This window comes from Ranitomeya imitator, chromosome 3, assembly GCF_032444005.1.
Source record: "Ranitomeya imitator isolate aRanImi1 chromosome 3, aRanImi1.pri, whole genome shotgun sequence".
NCBI lineage: Eukaryota > Metazoa > Chordata > Amphibia > Anura > Dendrobatidae > Ranitomeya > Ranitomeya imitator.
In genome coordinates, this window is record NC_091284.1 from 180,677,266 (window position 1) to 180,704,395 (window position 27,130).

The following is a 27,130-nucleotide window of genomic DNA, read 5'->3' on the forward strand; positions in this document are numbered from 1 at the left end:
CCCCACACACGCACACACCCCACGCACGCACACCCCACGCACGCACACCCCACGCACGCACACCCCACACACGCACACCCCACACACGCACACCCCACACACGCACACCCCACACACGCACACTTTTCTCTTCATCAGATGTATGGGCTCCTGTAGCCTTTTAAATTCTATAAAGACTTATGAATTTCACCCCTCCCCCTTCATTATGTAGTAATGTCCCCCATCCTGGTGACTCTGTCCACATCCTGGTGTATATATGCCAATGCTGGTATATATGGTTCCCATCCTGGTATGTATGGTCCACATGGTCTCCATTCTGGTATATATGCCCCCTTCCTGGTATATATGTCCCCAATCCTAGTGTGTGTCCCCGTTCTGCCCTTAATGCATAATTAAAAACAAAAACATTCTACTCACCTTTCCTCTTCTCTCACGTCGCCCAGTGTCTTTTGCAGCCACCACACAGCCCGGCAGCTAAAGCTACTTTCACACTGGCGTTTTTTGCAATGCGTCGTTTATGGCAAAAAACGCATCCTGCAAAGTTGTTTGCAGGATGCGTTTTTGCCCCATAGATTAACATTAGCGACGCATTGCCACACGTAGCAACCGTCGTGCGACGGTTGCGCCGTGTTGTGGCGGACCGCCGGGAGCAAAAAACGTTAAGGCTACTTTCACACTAGCATCGGATTCGGCCCGTCGCATTGCGTCGGGCTGAGATTCCGACGCTAGCGTTTGATGCGCCGCACAACGGGTGCAGCGGATGCATTTCTCCGGCGCATCCGCTGCCCCTTTGTGAGGTGCGGGGAGGTGGGGGCGGAGTTCCGGCCGCACATGCACGGTCGGAAAAAGCGGTCTGTCGGCAGCAAAAAACATTACATTTAACGTTTTTTGCTCCCGGCGGTCCGCCACAACACGGCGCAACCGTCGCACGACGGTTGCTACGTGTGGCAATGCGTCGCTAATGTTAATCTATGGGGCAAAAACGCATCCTGCAAACAACTTTGCAGGATGCGTTTTTGCCATAAACGGCGCATTGCGACGTATTGCAAAAAACGCCAGTGTGAAAGTAGCCTAAATGTAACGTTTTTTGCTGCCGACGGACCGCTTTTTCCGACCGCACATGCGCGGCCGGAACTCCGCCCCCACCTCCCCGCACCTCACAATGGGGCAGCGGATGCGCCGGAGAAATGCATCCGCTGCACCCGTTGTGCGGCGCATCAAACGCTAGCGTCGGAATCTCGGCCCGACGCATTGCAACGGGTAGATTCCGACGCTAGTGTGAAAGTAGCCTTACATCGTAGTGTGCGCCATTTTCATGTGCCGCTCCCTGTGGCTGCACCTCCGACTTCAGCTCACAGCCACTGCGCTGCCGGCAGCGTGTATCGCAGTGCAGGGACCCGACAGATCTCTGCAACACAATGCATGTCATACTTAAGGAGAATAGCTAATTTGCAGTAAAATGGCTAATTTGCAGGTATGCAATGATTGTTTACTAAACCGGAGTTATTATTAGACCTCCTTAATAAACTGTTCTTAATAAACTTGTGGGTACCGTAATTTTCTGTGTGGGCAATTTTCGCTGACATTCTTCTGTGCTCCAGAGCATCTCACCTATAACACTATACTATTCTCCTGCCCGGCAGAGCATCTCACCTATAACACTACTATTCTCCTGCCCGGCAGAGCATCTCACCTATAACACTATACTATTCTCCTGCCCGGCAGAGCATCTCACCTATAACTATATTTCTCCTGTCCGGCAGAGCATCTCACCTATAACACTATACTATTCTCCTGCCCTGCAGAGCATCTCATCAATAACTCCATACTATTCTCCTGCCCTGCAGAGCATCTCACCTATAACATTATACTATTCTCCTGCCCTGCAGAGCATCTCACCTATAACACTATACTATTTCCCTGCCCTGCAGAGCATCTCACCTATAACGCTATACTATTCTCCTGCCCTGCAGAGCATCTCACCTATAACATTATACTATTCTCCTGCCCTGCAGAGCATCTCACCTATAACATTATACTATTCTCCTGCCCTGCAGAGCATCTTACCTATAACACTATACTATTTCCCTGCCCTGCAGAGCATCTCAGCTATAACATTATACTATTCTCCTGCCCTGCAGAGCATCTCACCTATAACACTATACTATTTCCCTGCCCTGCAGAGCATCTCAGCTATAACATTATACTATTCTCCTGCCCTGCAGAGCATCTCACCTATAACTCTATACTATTCTCCTGCCCTGCAGAGCATCTCAGCTATAACATTATACTATTCTCCTGCCCGGCAGAGCATCGCACCTATAACACTATACTATTCTCCTGCCCTGCAGAGCATCTCACCTATAACTCTATACTATTCTCCTGCTCTGCAGAGCATCTCACCTATAACTCTATACTATTCTCCTGCCCTGCAGAGCATCTCACCTATAACATTATACTATTCTGCCCTGCAGAGCATCTCACCTATAACTCTATACTATTCTCCTTCCCGGCAGAGCATCTCACCTATAATTCTATACTATTCTGCCCTGCAGTGCATCTCACCTAAACCATACTATTCTGCCCGGCAGAGCATCTCACCTACAATTCTATACTATTCTCCTGCCCTGCAGAGCATCTCACGCATAGGGTAGAGGCACACTAATGCGTTATCGGAGTGATTTTGATGCATGACAGACGTGCGAGTGCTTTCCGTATGGTCATACGAGTGTGATGAGATTTCGCTTTTTTTTTTCTCCGCTAACATCAGTGTAACATCCGTCTGACATCTGTGTGGTGTCCGTGTGCAATGCGTTTTTAACATGGTCTTTCCCATGCTGTATAAAGTTCCAAAAGAGAAGACAGATGGAATAGATAGATTAAATAGAATAGACAGATAAATGCTAAAAAAAGGTAGATTGGGCTTACCAGTCTCCCGACCATTAAGCCTCTTGCATAGTCATTGCATTGACTGGCATATTCTGTCTTGCAGAGCATCTCGCCTATAATTCTATATTATCCTGCCCTGCAGAGCATCTCACAAATGTCTGTATACTATACCCCTGTCATGAAGAGCATTTAACCTGTAATTCTATACTACTCTGCCCTGCAGAGCATCTCACCTATAATTCTATATTATTCTCCCGCCCTGCAGAGAATCTCACCTATACCTGTATACTATTCCCCTGTCCTGCAAATATATCTTAGGCTGGGTTCTCATTGCGTTTAGGTCGTCCGTAAGACGGACTGTTACACCGTGGCATAATGCGGTGTAACGCAGTCCGTTAACGCCGCCATTACTTCCTATGTCGGCCAGCGATGTGCCGTCATTGAGTGACGGACCCTGAGCTGCAGCGTTTCCGGGTCCGTCACCGCTAGCGCAGATAGAGCTAGCAGATGCTCTATCTGCGCTAGCGCGCTGCAAAACCAGCACTTGCGTTAACAGCAGCCCGTTAACGTATGTGTTTAACGGGCTGCTGTTAGGCTACGTTCACATTAGCGTTGCGCCGCCCTGCGTCGGCGACGCAACGCGCGACGCACGGAAAAACGCGCGCGTTTTGCGACGCGTGCGTCGTTTGACGAAAATCGGACGCACAGAAAATGCAACTTGTTGCATTTTCTTGCGTCCGACGCTAGCGTCGGAAACGACGCACGTGGCGAAAAACGCCACCCAAAAAACGCACGCGTCCCCTATGTTAAACATAGGGGCGCGTCGCCGACGCAACAGCGGCGCAACGCTAATGTGAACGTAGCCTTAATGCAATGTGAACCCAGCCTTACCTATACCTGTATACTATCCCCCTGTCCTGCAGAGCATTTAACCTATAATTCTATACTATTCTCTGTCCTGCAGAGCATATTATCTATAATTCTATATTTTTCTGCCCTGCAGAGCATCTCACTTATACCCTCATACTATCCCCCTGTCCTGCAGAGCATTTAACCTATAGATCTACACTATTGTCATGCAGAGCATCTCACCTATACCTGTCTACTATCCCCCTGTCCTGCAGAGCATCTCACCTATAATTCTATTATTCTCCTGCCCTGCAGAAAATCTCATGTGTACCTGTATTCTATCCCCCTGTCCTGCAGAGCATTTAACCTATAATTAAATACTATTCTGTCCTGCAGAGCATCTCGCCTAGAATTCCATATTTTTCTACCCTGCAGGGCATCTCACCTATACCTACATACTATTCCCCTGTCCTGAAGAGCATTTAACCTATAGATCTATGCTATTCTGCCCTGCAGAGCATCTCACCTATACATGTATACTATCCCTGTCTTGCAGAGCATCTCACCTATAATTCTATGTTATTCTCCTGCCCTGCAGAACATCTCATGTATACCTGTATTCTATCCTTGTCCTGCAGAGCATCTCCCCTATAACTCTACTGTTTTCCTGTGGGTGTTCATGCCTGTGGGCATTTTTCACATATTATGTGAACATCCTCACCTTGCACCTCAAATATCATAGATCTGAAATGTGATGCTGCAATCTTCAATTTTCCGTGTGGGCATTTTTCTCTTCACGTGTGAAGTCCAGCTGCCAGCGACGACTTCTTCTGGGAAGAAAATGGCGGACGCATGCGCAAGTGCGCCTGCTGAGATCTGCTGGCCGACAACCAGCAACAATATGAAATATTTTCCTTTTGGTTCATTTTGATCACTGTGATAGGTTCTATCACAGTGATCGAAATAAAAAAAATTAATAAATCAACCACCCGTTATCACCCCCTTAGGTAAAAATAATAAATAAAGTATTTATTTCCATTTTTCCGTTAGGGTTGGAGCTAGGGTTAGGCTAAAGTTAGTGTTTTGGTTATGGTTAGGGATGTGTTAAGGTTAGGGTTGAAGTTAGAATTGGGGGTTCCACTGTTTAGGTACATCAGGGGGTCTCTAAACGAAACATGGCACCACCATTGATTCCAGCCAATTTTACGTTCAAAAAGCCGTGCGCCCAAACAGTGGCTTTCCCCCACACACGGGGCATTGGTGTACTCAATTTTACAACAAATTTTGTGGCACATTTTCTCCTGATAAAATTGGTTCCAAAGTAAAAAATTTTGTGAAAAATGTAAAATGTTCATTTTTTCCTTCCTCATTGCTTTAGTTCTTGTGAAGCACCTGAAGGAAGGGTGAATAAACTTCTTGAATGTGGTTTTGCGCACCTTGAGAGGTGCACTTTTTAGAATGGTGTCGCTTTTGGGTGTTTTCTGTTATATTGACCCCCCCCAACTCACTTCAAATGTGAGGTGGTCCCTTAACCCCTTAATGACCGCCAGTACGCCTTTTAACTGACCTGACATATAAGAGAATGGCCTCCCCATACAGATGACAATCCAGCATCTGTTGGTTGTACACTATAGCTGACAACTTGCTGTATCAGCCATGATCAGTATTTGCACCTTCTAAATCTGTTTAACCCCTTAGATGCTGCTGTCAATAGTGACTACATCATTATAAATGGTTAACAGAGTGTGGGGGCTTCTTCTTTATCCCAATTGGTGCCCTCAGATCATGATTTTGTTGTCCTGATGTTTGCGATGGCAATTCATGACCAAATAGTGGCCTTAGAGTCTGATGGATGTAGTAATCTGTTTAGAAGTTAGCAACATTTAGGTGGTAAAAATACACATTTTCATTTCTGTCATGTCACTTTGCATTAATTCCTGTAAAGCACCTGAAGGGTTAATAAACTACCTGACAGCAGTTTTCAATATGTTTAGGGGTGCTGTTTTTAAAATGGTATCACGTTTGGGGGTTTCCCAATATATGGGACCCCTAAAGTCACTTCAAACATGGATAAGTCCCTAAAAAAATAAATGTGGTAAATTTCTTTGAAAAAATGAAAAATTGCTGCTACATTTTTAAACCTCCTAAAATGCTAACAAAATAAAATAACATTTTACAAATGGTGCTGATGTAAAGCCGACATGTGGGAAATGTTATTTATTAATGGTTTGCTGTTGTATGACTATCTGGATTAAAGGGATAATCATTCAAATTTAGAAAATTGCTAATTTTTTAACATTTTTCTCACATTTTTTATATTTTTTATAAATAAACACAAAAAATGTTGAACTAAATTTACCATTATCATAAAGTATAATGTGTCACGAAAAAACAATCTCAAAATCACTGGGATTTGTTGAAGCCTTGCAGAGTTATTACCACATAAAGTGACACTGGTCAGATTTCAAAAATTTGGCTCGGTCACTAAGGGGTTAAAATGGTTTTGTGAATTTTGTTGGAAAAATGAGAAATCGCTTTTCAACTTTTAACCCTTATAAAGTCCTAGCCAAAAAAATTGTTTCCAAAATTGTGCTGATGTAAAGTTGACATGTGGGAAATGTTATTGATTAACTACTTTGTGTGACTCAACTCAGATTTAAGGGTACAAAAATTAAGCCCGATGTTTAGTAATAAACATAATAAAATGGTACATAAAGAGTTTAATAAAGAGTTTAATAAAGACACACACACACACACACACACACACACACACACACACACACACACACACACACACACACACACACATACACACATACACACACACACACATACACACACACACATACACACACACACATACACACACACACACACACACACACACACACACACACACACACACACACACACATACACACATACACATACACACACACATACACACACACACATACACACACTATCTGTGTCAGTCTGGGGTCACACTTGCGAGAAACTCGCACGAGTCTCACACCTCAGTAACCGGCGCTGCTGCCGGCACTCGGACCAGAGCGTTCAGCTGCATATAAATTCATGCAGCCGCACACTTCGGTACCAAGTGCCAGCGGCAGTGTCTGGTATTAAGGTGCGAGACTCGTGCGAGTATCTCGCAAGTGTGACCCCAGCCTTAAAACAATATCTGTTAAATTAAAAAAAAAAAAATGAAATGGTGTGGTTTCCTGCGCAATTTTCTGCGCCAGAGAGGGAAAGCCAGCGACTGGGGGTCGATGTTTATAGCCTGGGAAGGGGGTAATACCCATGGATCTTCCCATGCTATGAACATCAGTCCGCAGCTGTGTATTTAGCCTTTACTGGCTATTAAAATAGGGCAGCCTCCCCCCAAAAAAACTACGTGGGGTCCCCCTACAATTAATTGGAAGGGGCCATGGATATTGCCCCCACCCCCGGCTACAAACGCCAGCTCACAGCCGCCCCAGAAATGGCGCATTATAAGGTGACATCCAGTCCGCCTTAGTAATGGAGAGGTGTCAATAAGATACCTAGCCAATACTAATCCTATAGTTAAAGGGTTATATAAACACAGCCAGAATAAAGTATTTTATGAAATAAAACACTAAAAAAGTTTGCCATCTTTATTGTAACTACTAATCCATACGACGCCCTCGATCTCCTGTAAAAAAATAAAAATAAAAAATAAACCAACAATGTACTCCCTTTTCCGATGTAATCCATTTAATGAGTGTCCCACGCGATCTCCCCTATAGATCAGTCACATCATGAGATGTGACCACTCTACAGGGCCTCCAGTGACACACTGACAGGAGATAATGGCTTCTGCAGTGTTATCACTTAGGGTTCACTGGAGTTCATGCTCTCACTTTAGGACACTGCTGCGTGAGAATTTTCCCACGCAGCGGTGCCACAAGTGACAGCTTGAACTCCAGTGACCTCTGACGGCGGAGTGATCTACTGCGGGAGGATACCTGCCGTCGTATCACCGTAGGCCCCAGGAGAGCGGTCATATCTGTTGATGTGACAGCTCTACACGGGAGATCGTCGTGGGACACTAGTTATTAAATGGATTACATTGGATCAGGGAGTATACAGTTGGCTTATTTTATTTTTTACAGGTGATTGAGGCATCGGAGATTAGCTGTATGGCGAGTATGTACTGCATATGTGTATTTTTTTTTTCTTTTTTTACACTAGCCGGATGATTGGATGGCTAGCTGTCACATCATCGGCTAGCTGTCCCTGTAGCAGGCATAGCCGGATGGGACTAGTAGTCCCATTGGATGGTTCCTGCCTACATACAGTCGCACGCACACGCACACGCACACGCACACGCACACGCACACGCACACACACACACACACACACACAGCTTCTCCGCTCACAGTCTCCACCCACACACTCTTCCTCCCGATCTGCAGCGTTTCTCGCAGGCAACTCTGCAGCAAAACTGCAGATCTTTTTAAACCTGCGGATTTGCCTGACTCCATGGTAGTCAATGGGTGCAGAAACGCTGCAGATCTGAAAAAACAATTGACATGCTGTGGAAAATAAAACCCTGCAAATCCGCTCGTTTTATTTCCGCAGCATGTGCACCCCAGTTCTCAATTTCCCATTGACTAACATTGGTGGTGCACTACACTGCGGATGCAATTTCGCGCGTCCAAAATCTCTGCGGAAACGCATCAAAATCCACAACGTGTGCACATAGTCTTGGGATGGAGTCCTCCATGCATTGTGAGGAGATTTTGTCTTCACATACGCAGCTTCCATATCTTCTTTTGGCCAGCACACTATTCCAGCAGGGTATCTGATAACTGGCAGGGCATATGTATGGATGGCGCAGATTTTATTCTTCCCATTGAGCTGGCTCTTCACGATCTGTCTTACCCTTTGATGGTATTTGGATGTTGCTGCTTTCCTTGCCTCCTCATCATGGTTACCATATCTCTGTGGGATGCCAAGGTACTTGTAGCTTGTCTATATATCTCCTACGTGCCCTGCTGGTAATTCCACTCCATCAGTCGTTACTACCTTGTCTTTCTTTATTACCAACTGGCCACAGTTCTCCAGTCCAAAGGACGTCCTGATGTCTTTGCTGTAGATTCTTGTCAGGCAGATCAGTGAATTGATGTCTCATTCGTTTTTTGTATACAGCTTGATGAACGTTTCGAGAGTCTCTTCCTCAGAAACGCGCGTCAAGGGGTACACTGGAGCTGCCTGGACCCTGGATAATTATTTGCACCCTCTAGCTTGCATATCTGATTGTGTTATTATGCACCTGCTATTATCTCCATTATCCTGAGCTATGGTGTGCAAAGAAATCCTTATTTGTTTTTTGGATTCTCCGATTAAATGAATTTTTTTTCACTTATTCTTTCTATACTTTGTGTATATTTTTTAAGGAGTTTCCTACCCAGCAAAGTCCAGTCTATATATTTGTGTCCTTGCTTACATCCAGCGATTTGTACCTTGTACTTTATCCCTCCATATTTAAGCATATTCACTTTTATATACTATCTCAGGGTTCATCTTTGTAAGCTGTTGTATTTTTCATGCATAATTTTGGACATAATTTACCTATGTGCTCAGTGTTGGCTTGTTTTCCATTTTTTGTTCAGTTTGCATCTCCTCTTTAAAAATTATCTTTTAATCCTGTTTCAATAACATTATTTACGGTACTTTTTATATAAAATTTTATTGGAGGACACATTTTTGTAAAGCTTCTTTTTGCATATTAGGGCATCTGAAAATATATAAAGCATTGAAGATTGCAGCCTAGAGTTTACAGACCACATGCATACATACATCTCCCAGTCCATGGTTTACTGATCGCCCACAAGTCTCCTGTCTCAAACTAAACAACCTCACATACAGTAGGACACTTTCAGTCCATACTATGACTGACACACGGATGTGTGAATTCAGCTTAACATTGAGATAAAGTTGCACCAAAGTGTATGTAAAAAAAAAAAAAAAAAAAAAAAAAAATATATATATATATATACACATATATATATATATATATATATATACACATATATATATATATATATATATACACATATATATATATATACACATATATATATATATATACACACACATATATATATATATATATATATATATATATATATATATATATATATATATATATATATATATATATATATATATATATATACACACACACACACATATACATACACATATACATACACACACACACACACACACACATTCATTCATATTCTATGCCGAAAGGTGTCGCAGGCCTAATATGTTAGTAAGGTGAAGTTGTTTTGCACATGGTACATTTTCTTGTAAGTCATGCTTGTCGCTCTTGTTTTGTCTTTCTAGCATTATCTGCATACCAGAGGTACTACAGTTTACAATCAGACTACTGGAAGGTGAGTGGGACTTTATCAAGCATTTCTTCCAAATGTTTGCAGGCATCAGAATATGCATCGAATTATGTCAGTTCCAGAAGAGCAGTGTTATAAATATACCATATTTTTCAAGCTATAAGACAAACCTTTTTCCTCCAAAGATGTGGAGAAAAATGGGGGGTGCGTCTTATAGTTCGTATGTACCGGCTCTGGCTGTGGTGGGGATGTGGGGGAGTGTCATCGGCGAGCAGTGGGTCACATGACAGGAGCTGGCGGCTAACTCCTGTGCCTATAAGAACCAGACAAAGAAGAAACAGCATGCCCATATAATTGAGAAACACCCAGGCTCATTAAACTTGAATATTTAGTTCAATACAAAAAATCATCAAAACACACAGGACACAGTGACAATAAAAACATTTAAAAACAAATTGTGAAACTCAATAGTCATGCCTAATAATACAGAACTTGACCTACCGCAACTGCCAACTCAAACTCACAATTGGTCAATATGGCCTCCAAAGCATGTGTATAGAAAACACTTGATAGCAGCAAAACTACGTGTAGCAACAGGCCTGTTATATAATATTATTATACAAGTTATAAACACATGTGAAAAGGTAAAAAGGCCTAACTATTCACAGCACCATATAGAAATTCAGTAAAAAAGATAGACCTGACGAGTCCTGAATACCTAGAATGGGACTAACCCAATATGCCCACATCTATACGAGTTCACTAGTATGGAACAAGTCTAATGGCCGTATCAGCTAGTAAACCCAGGCTGAATGACTCTACATGCAATGTAATAATATACGAAACCTGTTTTCAGCGGAGGCAGGGAAAAGAAGCCCAAAGCTCAAAGTCCACAATCTGGGCATGAACAAAAACAGTATAGAGCCATGAGAGCTGAGAGCAGAAGCAGGTGAGCACCCCACGCGTATTGCCACCACAGTTGTGGCTTCTTCGGGGGAAGAACATGAAAGTAACTCCTGTGCCTGCTACTAAAGAGAAATGGATATTCAGTGCATTCCACGCCCACAAGGGCAATGAATATTCATTTATTTTTAAGAGTGTCTTGGTATGACTTGCCCCCACCCCCATCCTGGTATGTATGGCCCCATCAAAAAACATAAAAAAAAGAAAATATTACACATCCTGGCGCTCCCTCACAGCATCTTGTTCCGATGCAGCGCATGGCAGGGGCGTCATGTGTTGCTTGCAAGCCAAAGGGCAGCTGCTGGAATACTCACTGACTGTTGGGCTCTCCATGCTTGTGTAGTGACTGTCACAGAGCCGCGACACAAGCAGCTGCGGTGCTGATCAGCCGGAGCGATCCAGGTATCCGGGTTCCCTCTGCAGCTTATTCTGTAAGCGCTATAGCTTGTCCAATAAACCCTGACCCGATCACATTCACTCATCTCTACTCAACACACCGTGTGCGCACTGTGAGGCGCCCAAACTTTATCTTGATCTCCAAGTTTTAGTCTGAAGTATGCAAAGTATTCTTTGTGAAAAAAAAGTCTGCAATATTCAGCTGTTAATTAAACATAAATGGTCAGGCGAATTAATACACTTCCGCAAAGCCATAACAATAATTTGGGGAAACACGGTTGATGAATGAAATTCCAATAAGTTTCTTGAAAGCATAAGGACCTTTCATTATGTCACTTACCACCTGACTGCCAACAGCCAATCACGCAGTTCCTATTGATGATAATGGGGAAAGAAAATAAGCTGCCAACCGATGAGTCACACCAGAGTTTGCAGAAGAACCTGTAGGTTTGTGGCAAGTCCTGACATTTAGGGGTTTTTTTCAATATTTTTTTTAATCAAAACTCCAAAATACATGGAAATTATATGAACATAATCAAACAGCTTTTTAGTCACAGACCTGTGTAAGTAATTAGGACAGGTAGCAAAGCCTCCACAGCTTGAAATTTTGTCCTCCTACACCATCTCCTCATTTTCAACAGACTTGCCCTCCCATCCTGAACAGCAACATTGTTGCATCCATCCACCTTCCTCATTCTTTTCATTCTTGATGGGTAAAGCTCTGTCAGGCCGTTTTATAGCTTGAGACCCAGGGTGACAAAATCCATACATTTTGCTGTGCATCAAGCAGCAAAAATCGCACGCTGAATGGCTCCCTGTAAACTGCAACCATTCCATTTCATCTGAACCAATGCAATTTTCCTTTGTTTTGTTTTCTCCTTTGATATTGACATTTTGTTCTCTGGTAATAGTGTGTTATAGACTGCAAAATGTGACGAAAAAAAAATTCTATATGCTTTATTTTATTTAAATGAATTTTCAGTTTTGAAAAAAATTTGATTTTCTGTGTTGCATGTCTTTACGTTTTTCTTCATAAGCTCAGGCCAGAACCAAGGTAAACAGGAAAAACACCATTCCACTCAACTGTACAGGCTTCCATCTGATACATCACAAGAGTATCTTAATATTTTACCCATGCGGACCAAACTGCAACATTTTGAAAGGCATTTCCCAAAAATTATATTATATAAAATTTTCAAAAAATTGACATGCGCCTCCTATGCTCCTAGCCACATCTGTACCAAAATTCATGTTGGGATGTCAAAGGGATCATCCTTGAAAAAAGTAACTACCGTATTTTCTGGTGTATAAGATGACTAAGCGTATAAGACAACCCCCAACTTTTCCATATAAAATATGGAATTTGGGATATGCCCGCCGTATAAGACGGGGGTCATCTTATACGCCCAGTCATCTTATACGGCGTGTGGTTCCCAGGGTCTGGAGGAGAGGAGACTCTCCTTCAGGCCCTGGGATCCATATTCATGTAAAAAATAAAGAATAAAAATAAGAAACATGGATATACTCACCCTTGGACGGCCCCTGGCTCACAGCGCTGCTAACGTCTGCCTCCGTTCCTAAGAATGCAGTGAGTGAAGGACCTTCGATGACGTCGCGGTCACGTGACTGGTCATCTGACCGCTCATGTGACCGCGACGTCATCGAAGGTCCTTCACTCTCTGCATTCTTAGGAACGGAGGCAGATGCTAGCAGCGCTGTGAGCCAGGGGCCGTCCAAGGGTGAGTATATCCATGTTTCTTATTTTTATTCTTTATTTTTTACATGAATATGGATCTCAGGGCCTGAAGGGGAGTCTCCTCTCCTCCAGACCCTGGGAACCACACGCCGACATCCAAGATCGCTCCCTGCACACGCCGTACCCGGCGTATAAGATGACCCCCTACTTTTGGGACAATTTTTAGGGGTCAAAAAGTCGTCTTATACGCCAGAAAATACGGTATATGAACAGTGTCAATTTGAAAATCTCGAGTTCAGATCTGTTCAGCCTGTGATCTAAGAGTAGGATCTGTTCTTCAAATAAAAAAGAAAGTTTAATGACTTGTCCTGATCCTAAACCAGGCAAATAATTAGTTAAATATATAATGAATGCAGAGACCGTTTTTTTTTTTTTTTTTGTTTTTTTTTTTTACAAAAGTGATGAAGTGAGCCTAATTATACCTGGTAAGAAAGAATGTGTATGAAAGTGAACAGTAAGAAAACTCATGTTCAAATGAGGCCGATTCTTGGCAATTTGAAATAGGCCCATGAACTAATAAAAAAAAAAACAGCTGAAACAGGATTTTCAAACTTTCCTGACCTACAACCTACGAATGTTGTCCTGGCTGATGATAGTGGCACACTCCGTGTACGTACAGCACGCCAGAACACTAAGGCTGTGTGCACACCTTGAGTTTTTTTCGCTATAAAACGCATAAATAATGCATACATTATGCATCCCATCATTTAGAATGCATTCCGCAATTTTTGTGCACATGATGTGTTTTTTTCTACGAAAAAAACGCATCGCGGTAAAAAACACAGCATGTTTATTAATTTTACGGATTTTTCAAAAAACTCGCAAAAAATGCGAAAAAACTGCATGCGGATTTCTTGCAGAGAATATCCGGTTTTGCTAAGGAAATGTCTGCAAGAAATCCTGAACGTGTGCACATAGCCTTAAGCTTAAAATTGAAGGAGGTAAGCAAAAAAATATTTTCCGATTTGGAGAGTCCAACTTTGGTGATTACAAAGTATCTGTCTCAAATAATGGAAGCCACCCCCTCCCCCATCCATAGCCAGCATAGAATGGGAGTTCTCATGGTAACACAGATCCTGTTAATAATTTTTAATATAGCTAATGTACATTTGGGTCATGATGTTGTTCTCATACTCACTGTGAATATACTTACCAAATTAAAAGGTCATTCAGTCCGCTGTGAGTTTTCACGAGGAAGTTCAATCTGGTTCCGTTTGGTTGTATTTGATGGTCTTTTTCAAGGTTTTTGATTAAGTACCTGTGAAAAAGCGGGAAGATTAACCCCTTAATGACCAGAGGTAATTTTTGGTTTTGCACTATCATTTTTTGCTCTGCTTTTTCCCAGAGCCATAACTTGTTTATTTTTTGGTCAAAAAGGCCATCTGAGGGATTGTTTTTTGCGGGATGAGTTGTACTTTTGAATGACACCATTGGTTTCAACTCTTAACAACCGTCGATATGCCCCTTTTAACAACGGCAGTTAAGGGTACTTTAACCACAGCGCCGTTAATTAACGGTGCTGAGAAAAAAGTGTATAACACTCCCCAGAGACAGAATTTCTCCTGGGTCTTGGCTGCCGGGGGTAGCTGAGACCCCAGACAACATAATTCAGGTGGTGTTTTTACCGACCCCGAGGTTGCGATCGCCGTTAACCGTATAACGGCGACCGCAAAAAAAAAAAATACAATTTGCCATTTAATTTCTCTCTTTTGTGATGTGACCACACATCAGAGGATAGAGAATAATAGGGTCCCCCATCTCCCCTCCCCCCTCGAGTTCCTCCCGGTGTTCCTGGGTCCTCCTGTTTTCCCCCCACGGCCACCAGCACCTTCTTTCGGTAAGAAAACGGCAGGCACATACGCAGTGTGCCCAGCGAGATCTGCCGACCGGCACCTGGCAGCAATAGGAGATTTTTCCTGTTGGTTCATTTTGATCACTGTGATAGGTTCTATCTAAAAAAAAATAGTAAATAAAACCCCCTTTATAACCCCCTTAGTTAGGGAACAATAATGAAATTTAAATTTTTTTTTTTCCATTTTTCAATTAGGGTTAGAGTTGGGCAAAAGTGAGTTGGGCTAAAGTTAGGGTTAGGTTTGGGAGCTAAAGTTAGGGTTGGGGCTAGAGCTAGTGTTAGGGCTAAAGTTAGGGTTGGGGTTAGGGGTATGTCAGGGTTAGGTTTGTGGATAGGGTTATGGTTAAGGGTGTGTTGGGGGGGGCTAAGGGTGTGTTGGGGGGCAAGGGTGCGTTGGGGGGGCTAAGAGTGCGTTGGGGGGGCTGAGGGTGCGTTGGGGGGGCTGAGGGTGCGTTGGGGGGGGGGCTAAGGCTCGAGTTTGAATTGGGGGGTTTCCACTGTTAAGGCACATCAGGGGATCTGCGACCTGAACATGACGTCCACAGATCATTCCATCGAAGTCTGCATTCCAAAATGGCACTCCTTCTCTTTTGAGCTCTGCCATGCCTCCAAACTGTGGTTCTCCCCCACCCCAAATTGCACAACTTTTGTGGTTCATTTTCTCTTTCTACATTTGTGAAAATAAAATAACTGGTTCTGAAATAAAATGTTTGTGAAAAAAGTTAAATGTTCATTTTTCTCCTTCCACATTGCTTCAGTTCATGTGAAGCACGTAAAGGGTTAATAAACTTATTGAATGTGGTTTTGAGCACTTAGAGGGGTGTAGTTTTTAGAATGGTCTCACTTTGAGTATTTTCTGTCATGTACAATCAAACTGACTTCAAATGTGAGGTGGTCCCTAAAAAAAATGGTTTTGTAACTTTTGTTGCAAAAATGAGAAATCGCTGGTCAACTTTTAACCCTTATAACTTCCTAACAAAATTTTTTTTTTCTAAAATTGTGCTGATGTAAAGTAGACATGTGGGAAATGTTACTTATTAACTATTTTGTGTGACATATCTCTGAATTAAGGGCATAAAAATTCAAAGTTTGAAAATTGCTAAATTTTCCAAATTTTCACCATATTTCTGTTTTTCTCATAAATGAAAGTCTTATCGAAGACATTTTGTCACTAACATGAAGTACAATAAGTCATGAAAAAACAATCTCCGAATCACCGGGATCCGTTGAAGCGTTCCAGAGTTATAACCTCATAAAGTGACAGTGGTCAGAATTGTAAAAATTGGATTGGTCACTAACCCCTTCACGACCCTTTTCAGGTTTTTTCCGTAATTCTGGCGTTTTGAATTTTTTTCTTGCTACTCTGTTTAGCAATCAGGTTAATCCTTTTTTTTTATTTATTGGGCGATTCTGAACGCGTCGATACCAAATGTGTAGGTTTGATTTTTTTTTTATTTTTTATTTTATTTTGAATGGGGCGAAAGGGGGGCGATTTAAACTTATATTTTATTTTTTTCATATTTTTTTAAACTTTGTTTTTTTTTTTACTTTTGACATGCTTCAATAGCCTCCATGGGAGGCTAGAAGCTGGCACAACTCGATCGACTCTGCTACATGGGAGCGATCATCAGATCGCTCCTATGTAGTTGAATTCCTGCATTGCTATGAGCGCCGACCACATGGTGGCGCTCATAGCAATCCGGCATCAGCAACCATAGAGTTCTCAAGGACCTCTATGGTTACTATGCAGACGCATCGCTGACCCCCGATCATGTGACGGGGGTCGCCGATGCGCTCATTTCCGGCCCAATGGCCGGAAGCGACGATTAAATGCCGCCGTCAGCATTTGACAGCGGCATTTAACTACTTAATAGCGGCGGGTGAATTGCGATTTCACCCGCCGCTATTGCGGGCACATGCCAAGTGTTCAAAACAGCTGACGTCCCGGTTTTGAGGTGGGCTGAGAATTTCAGGACAACTAACAAATGGTTGATATATGGGATGGAAATCACTATAATTCTCTCCTGAAAGACTGATTTATTTTTAGAATGAGGAATAAACGCCTTGTCTATGAGACTTAACAGTTGTCATGAAGATAACTTCTCTAATAAAAATTAAATTCTGAACTTCGCAGCCATGATTTGTGACCTTTTGTAAAAGCTGATTTTTTTTTTTTATACGTCTTTTAGTAGTAGTCAATTAAGTCTACGGAGTCCTGGGCTCTAAAATGTTCTTTCTGTATGGGGAACGCGTTGGTCTGCATTGCTGGTCTTTAATGGGTTACGCTAATCATTTTAATTATATGCTTTAATGAATTCAGCAGTGCAGTGTTTGTAAATGTACCTAATATCCCAGGAATTTACTGATTAGAGATGAATTCAGTCTGATTTACCATTGTTAACTGGAGTGCTCGCACTTGAAAACACAATACTAGAAAATCAGATTTCTCCGTCTGTTAAATGGCAGAACAGTGAATGTGACACAAGCGTTTCTACTGAAAAGGCAATCATCTCTTATTTACAGTATGAATCGCGTACCAATTACTCGCGTGCACCCTTCTGCTGTCACCTTGCTAGCAGATAACACTCTATGGATAAACTGGAGGGTTCACTTTTTACTTTTTTTTTTCTTTTTTTATAGGAATTGCCAGTATTGTTACTAAATAGTTTTTTTTCTCCCAGATTAACTTTAAGGCTGCTTTTACACATCAGGTTTTTGCAATCAGTCACAATCCGTCGAATGTTGAAAAAAATTGATCCATCGCAGATTGTGAAAAACTGATGCTACGAATCCGATTTTTCGATAGATCCGACTAGCTGATCCAGCTAATTGGATCCTAAAAAAATCGGAGCATGATCAGTTATTCCATCATTTGACAGAACTGGCGCCATAGGGTTCCATTCTTGCAAATGACGCTGTCCGTTTGTTCGTCGGACACAAAAAAACTTTACTATGTCGTTTTCTCCGGCTGCCGGAAAAACAATTTTCGACGGGTCCGGCGAAAAATGTATGAAACATGAGGCCATCCGTCGCGAATACAAGTTTATGAGAGGAAAAACTGATCCGGAGGCAACTTTTGCCGGAACCGTTTTTTTCAAAATTCGATGGATTGTGACTGTGGCAAAAAACTGGTGTGAAAGCAGCCTTAGGGTATGTGCACACGTAGAAATGGTCCACTGCGGATTTTTCTGCAACGGATTTGATAAATCCGCAGTGCAAAAGCACTGCTTTTTTTACTGCGGATTTATCGCAGATTTTGTGCGGTTTCCACTGCGGTTTTACACCTGCGGTTTTCTATTATGGAGCAGGTGTAAAACTGCTGCGGATTCCCCACAAAGAATTGACATGCTGCGGAATGTAACCCGCTGCGTTTCCACACGTTTTTTTCCACAGCATGTGCACTGCGGATTGTACTGTAAACGCATGGGAAACCGCTGCGGACCTGCAGCTGCGGAAACGCTGTGGGTCTGCAGCAAAATCCGCAGCGTGTGAACATAGTTTTTTTTCCAGGCTACCTTTAAGGCTATTTGGGAACAATACCGGCAATTCCTATAAAAAAAAAAAAAGCACAAACAAGTGAAAAGGCAAAAACTGGTGTGTGAAAGCAGCCTAAGGGCAGTCCCACACGTCCAGATAATTCCGGTACTGGAAAAATCGGTACCGGAATTGTCCGTGTGCCCGTGCGTTTCTGTGGCACATCAGTGTGGCACACGTGTGCCGACTGGGTACCACACGCACCGTGCAGGAGACGGCGCTAGAGATAAGCGCTGTCCCCTGCATCTGGTGCTGAAGCTGCCATTCATATCTTCTCTGCAGCAGCGTTTGCTGTAGAGAAGATATGAATAATCCTTTTTTTGTTTTGTTTCTCGTGTTTAAAATAAAGATCCATGTCCCCACCCCCTGTGCGCCCGCCCACTGTTATTAAAATACTCACCCGGCTCCCTCGCTGGCGCTGCTTCCTGTCCTGGCCGCACCTTCTACTGTATGAGCGGTCACGTGGTGCCGCCCATTACAGAAATGAGTATGCGGCTCCACCCCTCTGGGGTGCAGCGGATTGGCCGCGGATTTGCAGCGGAATTCGCAGCAGTTTTCCATCAGGTTTACAGTACCATGTAAACCTATGGAAAACCAAATCCGCTGTGCCCATGGTGCGGAAAATACCGTGCGGAAATGCTACGTTGTATTTTCTGCAGCATGTCAATTTTGTGCGGATTCCGCAGCGTTTTACACCTGTTCCTCAATAAGAATCCGCAGGTGAAATCCGCACAAAAAACACTGGAAATCCGCTGTAAATCCGCAGGTAAAACGCAGTGCCTTTTACCTGTGGATTTTTCAAAAATCGTGCGGAAAAATCTCACACGAATCCGCAACGTGGACACATAGCCTTAGGGTTAGGGTTGGAATTAGATTTAGGGTTGGAATTAGGGCTAGGGTTGGAAATAGGGTTAAGATTAGGCTTGTGGTTAGGGTTAGGGGTGTGTTGGGGTTAAAGTTGTGGTTAGGGTTGGGATTAGGGTTAGGGTTGTGATAAGGGTTATGGCTACAGTTGGGATTAGGGTTAGGGGTGTGTTGGGGTTAGTATTGAAGTTAGAATTGAGGGGTTTCCACTGTTTAGGCACATCAGGGGTCTCCAAACGCAACATGGCGCCACCATTGATTCCAGCCAATCTTGCGTTCAAAAAGTCAAATGGTGCTCCCTCCCTTCCGAGCCCCGACGTGCGCCCAAACAGTGGTTTACCCCCACATATGGGGTACCAGCGTACTCAGGACAAACTGGGCAACAACTATTGGGGACAAATTTCTCCTGTTACCCTGGCGGAAATAAAAAATTGCTTGCTAAAACATAATTTTTGAGGAAAGAAAAAATATTTTTTATTTTTACGGCTCTGCGTTATAAACTTTTGTGAAGCACTTAGGGGTTGAAAGTGCTCACCACATCTATATATTTAATTGTCTAAGGGTTTTTCCGTCTGTCTGTCCTGGAAATCCCGGCTCTCTGATTGGTCGAGGCCGCCAGGCCTCGACCAATCAGAGACCGGCACAGCGACGATGATGTCATAAAGGACGTAGAAATCCCACGTTTCTGATTCACCGACAGGCACAATATCGACGTAGATGTCATAATGGTTGCCATGGCGACGATGATGTCATAAAGGTTGCCTCGACCAATCAGCGACGGGCACAATCTGCCGCGAATTCTGGAATCATCATTGTCCATATACTACGGGGACATGCATATTCTAGGAAACCCGATGCGTTAGAATCGTGCCACAATCTAGTATCTAGATAAGTTCCTTGGGGGGGTCTAGTTTCCAAAATGGGGTCACTTGTGGAGGGTTTCTACTGTTTAGGCACATCAGGGGCTCTGCAAATGCAACGTGACGCCCGCAGACCATTCCATCAAAGTCTGCATTTCAAAACGTCACTACTTCCCTTCTGAGCCCTGATGTGAGCCCAAAGTGCTCACTATGCATCTAGATAAGCTCCTTAGGGGGTCTAGTTTCCAAAATGGGGTCATTTGTGGGGGAGCTCCAATGTTTAGGCACAAAGGGGCTCTCCAACGTGACATGGTGTCCGCTAAAGATTGGAGCCAATTTTTCATTGAAAAAGTCAAATGGCGCTCCTTCCCTTCAGAGCCCTGTCGTGCGCCCAGACAGTGGTTCCCCCCCACATATGAGGTTTCGGCGTACTCAGAACAAATTGTACAATAACTTTTGGGGTCCAGTTTCTCCTTTTACCATTGGGAAAATAAAAAAATTGTTGCTAAAACATCATTTTTGTGACTAAAAAGTTAAATGTTTAATTTTTTCCTTCCATGTTGCTTCTGCTGCTGTGAAGGGTTAATAAATTTCTTGAATGTGGTTTTGAGTACCTTGAGGGGTGCAGTTTAAAGAATGATGTCACTTTTGGGTATTTTCAGCCATATAGACCCCTCAAACTGACTTCAAATGTGAGGTGGTCCCTAAAAAAATGGTGTTGTAAAAATGAGAAATCGCTGGTCAAATTTTAACCCTTATAACTTCCTAGCAAAAAAAATGTTTCCAAAATTATGCTGATGTAAAGTAGACATCTGGGAAATGGTATTTATTAGCTATTTTGTGTCACACTGGTACACAAAATGAGAATGCTTGGTCTGGGGGAAATTGTGTGTAAATGGGTTAGTAACTGGCTTAGTGATAGAAAGCAGAGGGTGGTTATAAATGGTATAGTCTCTAACTGGGTCGCTGTGACCAGTGGGGTACCGCAGGGGTCAGTATTGGGACCTGTTCTCTTCAACATATTCATTAATGATCTGGTAGAAGGTTTACACAGTAAAATATCGATATTCGCAATTTTCCAACTTTGAATTTTTATGCAATTAAATCACAGAGATATGTCACACAAAATACTTAATAAGTAACATTTCCCACATGTCTACTTTACATCAGCACAATTTTGGAACCAAAATTTTTTTTTGTTAGGGAGTTATAAGGGTTAAAAGTTGACCAGCAATTTCTCATTTCTACAACACCATTTTATTTTAGGGACCACATCTCATTTGAAGTCATTTTGAGGGGTCTATATGATAGAAAATACCCAAGTGTGACACCATTCTAAAAACTACACCCCTCAAGGTGCTCAAAACCATATTCAAGAAGTTTATTAACCCTTCTGGTGCTTCACAGGAATTTTTTGAATGTTTAAATAAAAATGAACATTTAACTTTTTTTCACAAAAAATTTAATTCAGCTCCAATTTGTTTTATTTTACCAAGGGTAACAGGAGAAAATGGACCCTAAACATTGTTGTACAATTTGTCCTGAGTATGCCAATACCCCACATGTGGGGGTAAACCACTGTTTGGGCGCATGGCAGAGCTCGGAAGCGAAGGAGTGCCATTTGAATTTTCAATGCAAAATTGACTGGAATTGAGATGGGACGCCATGTTTCGTTTGGAGAGCCCCTGATGTGGCTAAACATTGAAACCCCCCACAAGTGACACCATTTTGGAAAGTAGACCCCCTAAGGAGCTTATCTAGAGGTGTGGTGAGCACTTTGACCCAACAAATGCTTCACAGAAGTTTATAATGTAGAACCGTAAAAATAAAAAATCATATTTTTTCACAAAAATTATCTTTTCGCCCCCAATTTTTTATTTTCCCAAGGGTAAGAGAAGAAATTCGACGCCAAAAGTTGTTGTACAATTTGTCCTGAGTACGCTGATAGCCCATATGTGGGGGTAAACCACTGTTTGGGCGGATGGGAGAGCTCGGAAGGGAAGGAGCGCCGTTTGACTTTTCAATGCAAAATTGACAGGAATTGAGATGGGACGTCATGTTGCGTTTGAAGAGCCACTGATGTGCCTAAACATTGAAACCCCCCACAAGTGACACCATTTTGGAAAGTAGACCCCCTAAGGAACTTATCTAGAGGTGTGGTGAGCACTTTGACCCACCAAGTGCTTCACAGAAGTTTATAATGTAGAACCGTAAAAAAAAAAAAATTTTCCCACAAAAATTATTTTTTTAGCCCCCAGTTTTGTATTTTCCTGAGGGTAACAGGAGAAATTGGACCCCAAAATTTGTTGCCCAATTTGTCCTGAGTGCGATGATACACCATATGTGGGGGGAACCACTGTTTGGGCACATGGGAGGGCTCAGAAGGGAAGGAGTGCCATTTGAATGCAGACTTAGATGGAATGGTCTGCAGGTGTCACATTGCGTTTGCAGAGCCCCTAATGTACCTAAACAGTAGAAACCCCCCACAAGTGACACCATTTTGGAAAGTAGACCCCCTTAGGAACTTATCTAGATGTGTGCTGAGCGCTTTGACCCACCAAGGGCTTCACAGAAGTTTATAATGGAGAGCCGTAAAAATAAAACAAAAATTTTTTCCCACAAAAATTATTTTTTAGCCCCCAGTTTTGTATTTTCCCGAGGGTAACAGGAGAAATTCGACCCCACAATTTGTTGTCCAATTTGTCCTGAGTGCGCTGATACCCCATATGTGGGGGGGAACCACTGTTTGGGCGCATGGGAGGGCTCGGAAGGGAAGGAGCTCCATTTGGAATGAGGACTTAGATGGAATGGTCTGCAGGTGTCACATTGCATTTGCAGAGCCCCTAATGTACCTAAACAGTAGAAACCTCCCACAAGTGACACCATTTTGGAAACTAGACCCCCTAACGAACTCATCTAGATGTGTTGTGATAGCTTTGAACCCCCAAGTGTTTCACTACAGTTTGTAACGCAGAGCCGTGAAAATTAAAAAAAAAAATCTTTCCCCCCAAAATTATTTTTTAGCCCCCAGTTTTGTATTTTCCCGAGGGTAAGAGGAGAAATTCGACCCCAAAAGTTGTTGTCCAATTTGTCCTGAGTACGCTGATACCCCGTATGTTGGGGGAAACCACCGTTTGAGCGCATGGCAGAGCTCGGAAGGGAAGGAGCGCCATTTGGAATGCAGACTTAGATGGAATGGTCTGCAGACGTCACATTGCGTTTGCAGAACCCCTAATGTACCTAAACAGTAGAAACCCCCCACAAGTGACCCCATATTGGAAACTAGACCCCCCAGGGAACTAATCTAGATGTGTTGTGAGAACTTTGAACCCCCAAGTGTTTCACTACAGTTTATAACGCAGAGCCGTGAAAATAAAAAATCTTTTTTTTTCCCACAAAAAATGTTTTAGCCCCGAGTTTTGTATTTTCCCAAGGGTAGCAGGAGAAATTGGACCCCAAAAGTTGTTGTCCTATTTGTCCTGAGTATGCTGATACCCCATATATTGGGGTAAACCCCTGTTTGGGCACACGGGAGAGCTCGGAAGGGAAGAAGCACTGTTTTACTTTTTCAACGCAGAATTGGCTGGAATTGAGATCGGACGCCATGTCGCGTTTGGAGAGCCCCTGATGTGCCTAAACAGTGGAAACCCCCCAATTATAACTGAAACCCTAATCCAAACACATCCCTAACCCTAATCCCAACAGTAACCCTAACCACACCTCTAACCCTGACACACCCCTAACCCTAATCCCAACCCTATTCCCAACCGTAAATGTAATCTAAACCCTAACTGTAACTTTAGCCCCAACCCAAACTGTAACCCTAACCCTATCCCTAGCCCTAACCCTAGCCCTAACCCTAGCCCTAACCCTAGCCCTAACCCTAGCCCTAACCCTAGCCCTAACCCTAGCCCTAACCCTAGCCCTAACCCTAGCCCTAACCCTAGCCCTAACCCTAGCCCTAACCCTAGCCCTAACCCTAGCCCTAACCCTAACCCTAGCCCTAACCCTAGCCCTAACCCTAACCCTAGCCCTAATGGGAAAATGGAAATAAATACATTTTTTTAATTTTTCCCTAACTAAGGGGGTGATGAAGGGGGGTTTGATTTACTTTTATAGCGGGTTTTTTAGCGGATTTTTATGATTGGCAGCCGTCACACACTGAAAGACGCTTTTTATTGCAAAAAATATTTTTTGCGTTACCACATTTTGAGAGCTATAATTTTTCTATATTTTGGTCCACAGAGTCATGTGAGGTCTTGTTTCTTTGCGGGACGAGTTGATGTTTTTATTGGTAACATTTTTGGGCACGTGACATTTTTTGATCGCTTTTTATTCCGATTTTTGTGAGGCAGAATGACCAAAAACCAGCTATTCATGAATTTCTTTTGGGGGAGGTGTTTATACCGTTCCGCGTTTGGTAAAATTGATGAAGCAGTTTTATTCTTCGGGTCAGTACGATAACAGCGACACCTCATTTATATCATTTTTTTATGTTTTGGCGCTTTTATACGATAAAAACTATTTTATAGAAAAAATTATTTTTGCATCGCTTTATTCTCAGGACTATAACTTTTTTATTTTTTTTCTGATGATGCTGTATGGCGGCTAGTTTTTTGCGGGACAATATGACGCTTTCAGCGGTACCATGGTTAGTTATATCTGTCTTTTTGATCGCGTGTTATTCCACTTTTTGTTCGGCGGTATGATAATAAAGCGTTGTTTTTTGCCTCGTTTTTTTTTTTTTTTTTCTTACGGTGTTTACTGAAGGGGTTAACTAGTGGGCCAGTTTTATAGGTCGGGCCGTTACGGACGCGGCGATACTAAATATGTGTACTTTTATTGTTTTTTTTTTTTTTATTTAGATAAAGAAATGTATTTATGGGAATAATATTTTTTATTTTTTTTCATTATTTTGGAATATTTTTTTTAATTTTTTTTTACACATTTGAAATTTTTTTTTTTTACTTTTTTACTTTGTCCCAGGGGGGGACATCACAGATCAGTGATCTGACAGTTTGCACAGCACTCTGTCAGATCACTGATCTGACATGCAGCGCTGCAGCCTTCACAGTGCCTGCTCTGAGCAGGCTCTGTGAAGCCACCTCCCTCCCTGCAGGACCCGGATCCGCGGCCATCTTGGATCCGGGGCTGGAGGGAGCAGGGAGGGAGGTGAGACCCTTGCAGCAACGCGATCACATCGCGTTGCTGCGGGGGGCGCAGGGAAGCCCGCAGGGAGCCCCCTCCCTGCGCGGTGCTTCCCTGTACCGCCGGCACATCGCGAACATCTTTGATCGCGGTGTGCCGGGGGTTAATGTGCCGGGGGCGGTCCGTGACCGCTCCTGGCACATAGTGCCGGATGTCAGCTGCGATAAACAGCTGACACCCGGCCGCGATCGGCGGCGCTCCCCCCGTGAGCGCTGCCGATCGCATATGACGTACTATTGCGTCCTTGGGAAGTAAAGCCCACCCCACATGGACGCAATAGTACGTCTAATGGCAGAAAGGGGTTAACAGAATAAAAATTCAAAATTTGAAAATTGCGAAATTTTCAAAATTTTAGCCAAATTTCCATTTTTTTCACAAATAAACGCAAAAATTATTGATCTAAATTTACCACTAACATGAAGCCCAATATGTCATGAAAAAACAATCTCAGAACCGTTAGGATCCGTTGAAGCGTTCCTGAGTTATTACCTCATAAAGGGACACTGGTCAGAATTGCAAAAAACGGCCAGGTCATTAAGGTCAAAATAGGCTGGGTCATGAAGGGGTTAAGAGCAGGGCTGTGGAGTCAGTAAGCCAAACCTCCGACTCAATTTCCATGACACAGACTCAGACTCCACCAAAATGGGTTCTGACTCCACAGCCCTGGTTAAGAGAGTATAATATAAGGATGTGTAATTCCCAGGCAGTCACCATGAGCACACATGACCCAAATTGAAGAGGAAATAAACAAGAATTTTCAGCTATAAAAGAACTGGATGTATTTCATATATGGTATTTAGAATTTAATTGCAGAAAAAATGTTTTAAAAAAATATCTGGTTTGCTTTATTCAGTGTTGCATAGACTGTTAATATTTATTTCCACTCTTCTTGTTTTTCAGAATGCTGCCTTTCTTTATGGCCTTGGATTGGTCTACTTCCATTACAATGCATTTCACTGGTAGGTATTCTAACTTTAATGTTTTAGAATTTACTGATGTTGTGGGCCCTAAAATGCTTGGGTGTATCTAGTAGTAATCCATCATAGTCTCTCTAAACCTAACTCTGAATGGCAGATACCTAGGTAAACTGCACCCTTTGAAGGGACTTTCCAGTCCAAATCAACATTTTTAACTATAGGATTGGTGTAGAGTTCCGGTGCCCTGTCTGGCCACAGCCTGTCTGAGACAAGCCTACACTGCCCTCTACAAGGAACAGCATAAACTATGGTCAAAAAGGGGGCCTTTTCTCAGGCTTTTCTGGACACTCCATGAGACTTCGGTGATCTTTTTGGGAAGAAGCAGATGATGGACAAGAGCCCTGCAACTTTGGCAATCACTTTCTAGCAAAATGAAATGATAATAAATACGCGTCCTGTGCAGGTTGTGGCGACTGTATTGCTATAGAAAACAAAGAAATTCAACCACACTCTGTGCGTAACTACTAGTGATGAGCGAGTATGCTCCTTACTTGGGTTTTGAATATTTGGATGTGCTCGGACATTTAGTTTTCGTCCCTGCAGCTGCATGATTTGTGACTGCTAGACAGCTTGAATACATGTGGGGGTTGCCTGTTTGT

At 42.8% G+C, this 27,130-nt stretch overlaps 1 protein-coding gene across 4 annotated transcripts in view; it reads left to right on the forward strand.

The window, feature by feature from the left end:
* The window catches only part of KDM6A (lysine demethylase 6A), a 194,688-nt gene that overhangs the window by 78,058 nt on the left and 89,500 nt on the right, over positions 1-27,130 (forward strand). For all 4 annotated transcript variants that reach the window (XM_069761664.1, XM_069761663.1, XM_069761665.1 and 1 more), the window contains exons 4-5: positions 10,117-10,166; positions 26,455-26,513. In XM_069761664.1, coding sequence (XP_069617765.1) covers positions 10,117-10,166; positions 26,455-26,513 — 109 coding nt within the window. The remainder of the gene's footprint in view (positions 1-10,116; positions 10,167-26,454; positions 26,514-27,130) is intronic.